The 9,041-nt window shown below is 30.0% G+C and overlaps 1 protein-coding gene across 1 annotated transcript; it reads right to left on the bottom strand.

Annotated features, from left to right (window-relative positions):
- Window positions 1-3,864: 3,864 nt before the first annotated feature.
- LOC139871300 (uncharacterized) lies at window positions 3,865-5,636 on the bottom strand. Its single transcript, XM_071859027.1, has 4 exons — window positions 5,538-5,636; window positions 5,244-5,390; window positions 4,756-4,943; window positions 3,865-4,678 (listed from the first exon to the last, which is right to left on the bottom strand). Exons 1-4 carry the CDS (start codon window positions 5,634-5,636, stop codon window positions 3,865-3,867), a joined length of 1,248 nt encoding a protein of 415 aa, XP_071715128.1.
- Window positions 5,637-9,041: the final 3,405 nt, after the last annotated feature.

The following is a 9,041-nucleotide window of genomic DNA, read 5'->3' as shown; positions in this document are numbered from 1 at the left end:
GCGAAAATATTGGTTAGATGTCTTGATCGAGTTACAGGTGGTGAACGTATAAAAGGTGGTGAACGTTTTGTTCGGTGCATTCACTGAATATCCTATTAGTTATAAAAGATAAAAATTATATAAGTTATCAAATTAATAGACTTTTCTGATTTTGCCCACGTTTCGAATAGCCAATAGATGCAGCAGGTAGCCAGGACCCTTTAAATCGAAAGCCCACAACTCGCCACTAACAAATCCAACTATTACTACGAATCAGAAAATTTTGGATGTCTATCAATTTAACCACTTAAAATAATTTTTCGTCGAAATTTAAAGAAATTTTAAAGAAGAAATAGAAAATTCTATGTCCTAAAACTAGAGCGTCGAGAAATAAGAAAGAAAAAGAGCGCGTCTGGAAACGTCGAAAAATAAAAGATCGAAAAGTAATAATAAGAACGTAGCGCGTTAAAACTTAAAAGTCTAAAAACTAAGAATTAAAAGTTGCGTCTAAAAGTATTAAAGCTTAAAAGAAATTCTATATCCAAAACGGCAATAATTTAAAAAGTACTAAAATTTATTAAATATTAAGGCGATAAGCGACGTCGTGAAATTCTAAGGCCTAAATCTTAGTCTAACGAAAAAGCACTTAAGGGATTTTACGGCAAAGCCTAAAAATCTAGAAATAAAAATTACTACGGCAAATACTATAACTTAAAACTAATTACGAGCTAAAAATATAAATATTACGAATAAACGATTAAAAAGATACGAAATATAGAAATAAAACTGAAGTTATAAAAATATAATTTTTATAAAAATATTATTTTTATATTATTTATTTTATAAAAGTATTAATTTTATAATTTAATAAAACTAATTAAAACTAAAATTACAAATTAAATAAAACTAAAACAAATTAATTTAATAACTAACCCTAATTAGGGTTTAATATTAACAATAATCCGTAATTAATGCTGTACCAGAATCAATCCAGACGTGTCAGACCAGGTCATGCGGTCGCATGAGTTTTAGCCTACGGGTTCATGCGATCGCATGGTCCAAATATTCAGATCACAATTTGGGCTGCTACAGTGTAGCCCGAATACTCTTCTTTTTTTTATGTTTTAATATTTATATAAAATATTTATATAAAATAAATAAAAACTTAATTTTTTTTAAAAAAAAACTACCTATTAGTTTTTGTAACTAAAAGAAAATACAAACTTTTTAATTTTTTTATATTTTGAACAACTTTAAAATATATATATATATATATATATATATATATATATATATATATATATATATATATATATATATATATATATATATATATATATATATATATTTGTATTTTTAATATTTAAAACGTATTTTTACAAAAGTAAATTAAAAATTATTTTTTTATAGCGTTTCGCTTTCGGCGTGTAAGTAAGTCCCCGGCAGCGGCGCCAAAAATACTTGATGTGCGTAGAGGTGTATACGAAATAGTAATATTTTTATTGCGAAATACTATTAAATAATATACAATTTTACACAAGTTATTTATTTATTTATAGAGTGGATATACTAAACCTTGCTACAACACTTATAGGCAGTGTACCTAATCGTACAGTAGTGTAGTTTTTAGTAAGTCCGATTCGTTCCACAGGGATCTAGCCAAGTTTAACGCTATATTTTTAAAACTATATTTGTATATACAAATATATATATATAAATATAAGTAATATTATTATTATTATAAAAGGGGGTTTTTACCGTTTAATAACCGGTTTGTCGATTTTAAAACTTTAGTCGCAGTTAAAACCTAATGTAAAATATTAAAAATAAAAAATAACTTAATTTAAAGCGTAAAGTAAATAACGATAAATAAAATTGCGATAATTAAAAAGTACGATAATTAAAAGTGCAATTAAATAAAATGACAGTAAATAAAAGTGCGATAAAATATGAAATAAAAGAATTATGCTTATTTAAAGTTCTGTAATCATGATGTTTGACATGTTGATTTTAGTTTATTACTATGGGTTAATTGTCCTTTGTCCTGGATTATTCAATATGTCCATCTGGTTTTTGTCCATAACAGTCCATCAGTCATAAATATAAAGTGCGAGTGTCCTCGTCAAATTATCCTTATATCCGAAGTCAAATATTCCAACTAATTGGGGACTTAAACTATAATTACACCAATTTTCCTTTTATGTAATTCACCCCTGTTTTAACAAGTCCATTGACTATTAATCCATTCCCGTGTCCGGTTAAATGAACGATTATTAGTACTTATAAATATGCCGACCATCGTGTCCGATCGAGTGTATATGGTTATTTATAGGTACATCCAATTGTAAATCTTTATATTAAATTAACGAACTATCATTCAATTAAACAAATATAAAGCCCATTAATAGCCCATAGTCTAATTTCCACAAGTGTCGTTCTTTTGTCCAAACCCCAATTATGGTACAAAGCCCAATAACCCCGTCTTTAATATTTTAGCCCAACATCACGATTACTTCAATTTAAATAAGCATAATAATAACTTAGCTACGAGACATTAATTTAAAAGGGTTGAACATAACTTACAATGATTAATAATAGCGGAGCATTACACGGACAGAATTTCGACTTACACCCTTACAACATTCGCTAACATACCCTTATTATTATTAAATTAAAATTAAAATTATATATATATATATATATATATATATATATATATATATATATATATATATATATATATATATATATATATATATATATATATCGTAGAGATAGAGAGGATAGAAAAAGTGTGTTACATTCGACCAAAAACTGCGAAATTTATAGGATGTCACCAACATTTTTGCTCCATGTGATCGCATGGCATTTGTGCCTTCTGGCCATGCGATCGCATGGCCTAGGAATCCAGCTCACATTTGCTTGTTTTCTTCTTGCCGACGGTTTTAATATATAATATAATATATATATAATTTTTAAGAATTAATTATATATTATATTATATTCATGTGCATAGTTGACTTGTAATTTTTAGTCCGTTGCGTCGAGCGTTGAGAGTTGACTCTGGTCCCGGTTCCAGATTTTCGAACGTCCTTTCGTACTATTTAATATCTTGTACTTTGCGTTTTGCGGCTCGTACTCTTGTAATTTTGAGATGTTTCTCATCAATAATTTGAACCACTTTGATTGTACTTTGTACTTTTTAGCATCTTGGTCGTTTGCGTCTTCAAATCGTCGAATCTGTCTTTTGTCTTCACTTTTTATTATTTAAATAAATATCATTTGTAAATAGAACAATTGTAACTAAAAGCTTGTCTTTCTTGAGGGATAATGCTATGAAATATATGTTCGTTTTTAGCATTATCATTAATATGTTTTCAACCAACTCCCGTCATGACTCTAACAATTCGGAACGTGAATTTCAAAATAGTGAAATTTGAGACAAGTCGTGCAATGCACGAGCATTGCCTCCTAGTTATCTAATAAAACTTTAGTTAATTTTTCATTCCATTTTCTAGGAGCTTGTTTAAGACCATATAAAGATTTAACAAGTTTGCAAACTTTATTTCCACAATTAGAAAAATATCCTTCAGGAGGTTTCATATAAACATCTTCAACAATTTCACCATATAAAAAAGCATTATTAACATCAAGTTGATAGATAGGCCAGTCATTATTAACAGCAAGAGTAATAAGACATCTTACATTAATCATCTTAACAACAGGAGAGAATGTCTCATCATAATCAATACCCTCTCTTTGATTAAAACCCTTGGCAACTAATCTAGCCTTATATCTATCAATTTCACCACTAGCTTTAAGTTTAATCTTATAAACCCATTTTGACCCAATAGCCTTTCTTCCATCGGGAAGATCAACCATAACCTATGTATTGTTTCTCATTAAAGCATCAATTTCAGAATTCATAGCATCAACCCAATTTTTATCAAGACATGCTTCAAAATAACAAGTTGGTTCAACACTTTTATTCAAATTAGAAACAAAATTCAGATTTTCACTGCTAAGATTAGCATAACACATGACCTTATTAATTTCATATTTAGCATTTGCATTTAACACATAATCATTAAATTTAGTAGGAATCCTAGTAGGTCTACTAGATCTTCTTAACTCAGAAGTCTCCCCTAAATTAGTTTGATTATCAACATTTATATTGGTTTGATTTTGAACATTGCCCTCAGGAGAGCTAGTATCATTACTAGCAATATCATCAAGTGTTGCATCAAGAGCATTATCATCTGTTTCACAAATAGTGTCACTAGAAGAATCACACTCTGTGCCATCACTAATTTCGTATTCTCTCCCTTCATCATTGGTACTTTGGGTATTGGTATTTTGGCTCTCAACAAACACTTGATCAAAGAAATTTAAATGATTAATATCATTTGCAGACACAATAGTATAATCTTTTTGTTTAAAAGGAAAAATAGTTTCATAAAACTTAACATCTCTAGAATAAAACACACTTTTTGACTCAAGACTCAAAAGTTTATAACCTTTTTTCTCAGAAGAATAACCAATAAAAACACATTTTTCAGCTCTAGAGCTAAACTTATCATGATTATTTAAAACAGTAGAAAAACAGAGACAACCAAAAACCCTTAAATGAGAGAGATTAGGTTTATGTTGATACACTAACTCAAAAGGAGACCTCCCAGATAAGACAGAAGATTGTAATCTATTAATCAAATAACAAGCAGTAAGCACACATTCAGTCCACATATAAAGAGGTATCCCCCATTAAAACAATGAAACATAAGACTTCTAGCTACATTTAGCAGATGTCTATGTTTCCTTTCAGCCACACCATTCTGTTGAGGGGTATATGCAATAGTAGTTTGATGAGTTATACCATTAGAGTTACAAAAAACATTCATTCTAGTGTTAACAAATTTAGTTCCATTGTCACTTCTAATAACTTTAACATTAGCATTAAACTGATTCTTAAAAATAGAATGTAATGTCACAAAATTCTCAAATACTTCATCTTTGGTTTTAATTAAGAAAATCCACACAGCTCTAGTATAATCATCAACTACTGTAAGAAAATATTTGTACCCCTCTTTACTTGCAACTTTCTAGGGTCCCCACAAGTCAAGATGTAACAGATCTCCAAGTTTTAAACTTTTATGTTCACTTAAAGGAAAAGGTTCTCTTTTTTGTTTGACTTGATGACAAATATCACAAGGTTCTGTGTTATTATGATTAGTAAATTTCAAACTATCACTTAAAATGTTCAAAACTTGACTTGCATGATGACCTAATATCGAATGCCAAAGTTTCATAGTGCATGAAGAAGAATTATTACTAATACCTAACACAGATTTCTTAAACATGTATAAATCATCATGTTCATCACCAATCCCCACAACTTTGTTTATCACCAAATCCTGAATAAAGCAATTTGTCCCATTAAAACCAACAAAAAATTTATCACTCTTAGTTAACTTATTGATAGATAAAAGATTAACACAATATTCGGGAATGTATAAAACATTAAAAAGAGTTATAAAATCATTGATTTTAATATTTCCAACCTTAACAATTTTTGCATGAGTACCATTAAGATGACTAACACTAATATTCATATTGGACACATCAACACTAGCAAAAAGTTCATCATCATTGCATACCATATGTTGGTTTGCACCAGAATCAATAATCCAATTATTTTATGATTTCATTTTTTAAAACATGTGGTTACAAATTTTTTTTTCAAAATTTGAATTAAATTTACTACTATTATTCCAAAATGTACCTGACATGTTGGAATTCATAGAAGTTGTAGCACCATTATCTTTATCATTAATGAGACTCATCAACTTTGAAATCTGTTCAACTGTAAAAGGTGAACTACTAGCAGACTCATTAGATTTTTTCAGAAACACAGTTATTATTATTTGCAGTAAATTTAGGTGCTCCTTGATTGAAAGGTTTTCTAATGTATCCAGGAGGATAACCTATAACTTCAAAACACCTATCCACAGTATGTCCAATCATGCCACATTTAGTACATTTATAATTAGCATTTAAACCCCTACCCATACCAGGTTTTTTATTAGTATTAGTGTTATTATTATTATTAAACCTGTTAAAAGTATTAGGTTGAGTTTTAGCAACAAAAGCAGAATTTTGAACTTTAGTTCCAGTTGGATGAGAAGCAAAATTTCTATGGGACTCTTCCCTTGATATAACAGCAAAGGCTGTTTTAACACTGGGAAGAGGATCAGTCATAAGAAGATTACTTCTTATAGGCTGATAAACCTCATCAAGTCCCATAAGAAACTGCATAAGCTTCATGACATTAGTATGATTCACAAAATCAGCATTAGCAGCACAAACATAAGCAGGTAATTTAATAAGAGCATCATATTGTTTTCACAAAGTATTCAACTTATGGTAATACTCAGATACATTGGAACCTCCTTGTGTCAAAGAATTAATATGTTTATGTAAATTAAAAGTGATTGAACCATCAATTTTATCATAAGTTTCCTTAAGTTCTTGCCACACAGTAACAGAACTGTTAGAAAAAATTTGTCCAAGATATAATTCATCTGAAATAGATGTCAAAATCTAAGTTAAAACAACAGAATTACATCTGTCCCGTTGATTAGCTAAATCATCATCTTTCTCATAATCTGATCTTTTACAAGTTCCATTAATAAAACCCTTTTTGTTTTTAGTGTTTAAAGCAAGAAGCATAGCTCTTCTCCAAACACTATAATTCAGTTCCTTTCAACTTAATTGACACAAGAGCAGTTCCTGTAGTATCACTAGCATGCAAATATAAACGATCACCAAAATCTAGTTTATTAACTAAAGTAACAGAACTACTAACATCATCATCACCAGCCATGTTAAAAACACAGAAATAACAGTACAAATAAGTAAACAAGAAAGCAAATAACAAGTAAACACACAAGAAATTACAAAAGATAACAAATAGCACAGAAAACCGCAACAAATCCACGGTTCAGACACCTGTAAGGAAAAGAAACAAACCCCCAATCGACTGGCTACTAGCCAGGAAACCTGTAGAGATGATTTACAGATAAATTGGTCTAGATCAATCTACGCTTGATCAGGTATTGATAGATCTATAGGATCTAGATCAAGAGTTGGGCGTAAAGATCTGGTCAGGGTAATATAAAACACGAATAAACACGAGACTCACCTATTAGAGTGAAAACTCTGATCTGACGAAGAAATACAGAGAAGCAATGAAGAAGAAGCAGCGGAAGACAATCAATAACCAAATCTTCAAGAACGATCAAGAAGAACAAACCCTAACCCTAATTTTTCGAAATTAGGGTTTCCAGAAGAACACCACAAATCAATCAATAACCAATTGATTGAAACACCAGTAATCAATCAGAGATCGATCCGCTCTGATACCATGAAAAGTAACACGAATCAAACACCAGAATAATCAAATCACAATAACAGTGATTTGTACTTCAAATGAATCACCCAAAAAATAATACAGAAATTGTAATCTTCTTAATAAGAAGAAGATTGTTATGATTCAATCAAACTAGAAACCAAAATTACAAGATCATAACTGATGATCACTCAGCAAGTCGAGAGAAAGCAAAAACATAGACAACAATAGAATGAATGAATCGATCTACAGTAACCCAAAAAACATTGCTATATATATAAATTAATAATGACAAGTTTAGTCCCTCTTGAATGGTCAGCTACAATCCTTGAGCACCAAGTAATTCCATATGTTCAATTCCAGTCCTTAAGTTTCTTTAGATTTATCACCAGCCATCCAAGATCATCCAACTTGATAGTTATCTACAAATGCATAAAATAAACAAAGTAAAAAGGAAAAATAACAAGAATAAGATTGTTAACATAAAATAATTCATCACAACATCTTCCCCGAAGAAGACCTGTTCTTTTTATGTCCCCGCTGCTAGAATCCCACCTTCAACTCACTCCCAACAGCTAGCTTGAACTACTGAGTATTGATACATGAGGTTTTCACTTTTGACAATTTGTACTATTGTATATGTATATGTATATTGTATATATTATATTATATGTTCACTACTAATTTGCTTAAAAAAACTTGATGAAACTAAAACTAAAATTAGCAAGTAAAAGACTTTGAAGCCAGCCATGCAAACAGATCAAGATAAACTTCGGTTATGGCTTTCATTCAAAAGGTTACATTACAATAGATATTTGATTCTGTGCGTTCATACAAAACCTTTTAGATTAAAAAAAAAGATGTCGCGCGTTTGCTAGATCATTAGGTTTGCTCCTCAAGCCTTCTGTTTTGTTAAATCCTGAAAAAAACAACTAAAAATAGGTCATAATGAATTAGAGGGGTGGGAAAGAGAGTTGTATCAATATGTATGATTTTAAGGTTTTTATATATCTGTATGTATGTATTCTCCTAAAATAGGTTATGATGTGATAAATCTGACCTTTATATTTTTACAACAAAACTAGCTAATAAGTATTATCACACTACGGGCAACTGATCTCGATCGTGCAGAAATAGATACTGGCAAGTCAAGTTCGTTCCACAGGGAGGAGTGTACTTATGAATTTAACTACAATTAATTAAACTAGAAAAATTGGGGTTTTTACCGTTTAATGAACGGTTTGTCGATTTGGATTTCAGATATTAAACTAGTAAAAAAAATACGATAATAATGCAAAGAGATATAAATATAATAAAAGATGTTATGTTTATTTAGACTTTCGTAATCATGATGTTTGACATTTTCACTTTCACTTTTTACACTGGGGTAATTTTCTTTGTACCTAGAATATTTAATAAGTCTACCTGGAGTTGTCCAGCGTAGGCCTATAATCACAATTACAAGACGCGAGTATCCTCGTCGCCTTAGACCTCGTGACTATAGTCAAATATTCGAACTAACTAAAGACTTAAACTGTGACACGGTTTTCACATCTGTCAACAATTACACCAGTTATCACTGCGATAATCCACCTCTGTTTCAACTAATTCATTAAATATTAACTCGTTCACGTATCCGGTTAAACGCACAAACATT

This window comes from Rutidosis leptorrhynchoides, chromosome 10 (genome assembly GCF_046630445.1).
Source record: "Rutidosis leptorrhynchoides isolate AG116_Rl617_1_P2 chromosome 10, CSIRO_AGI_Rlap_v1, whole genome shotgun sequence".
Classification (NCBI taxonomy): domain Eukaryota; kingdom Viridiplantae; phylum Streptophyta; class Magnoliopsida; order Asterales; family Asteraceae; genus Rutidosis; species Rutidosis leptorrhynchoides.
Note: the sequence above shows the minus strand (reverse complement) of the source record. Positions and strands in the feature narration are given on the sequence as shown.

Bases quoted from the DNA above. Each gene is read 5' to 3' on its own strand.
- LOC139871300 (XM_071859027.1), bottom strand. From the start codon at position 5,636: ATGGTATGCAATGATGATGAACTTTTTGCTAGTGTTGATGTGTCCAAT. The intron at 5,391-5,537 runs GTTGGAAATATT...TGCTTTATTCAG, and splicing joins CTCATGCAAAAATTGTTAAG to GATTTGGTGATAAACAAAGT. The intron at 4,944-5,243 runs GTTTTGAACATT...TCTATTTTTAAG, and splicing joins TAGGTCATCATGCAAGTCAA to AATCAGTTTAATGCTAATGT.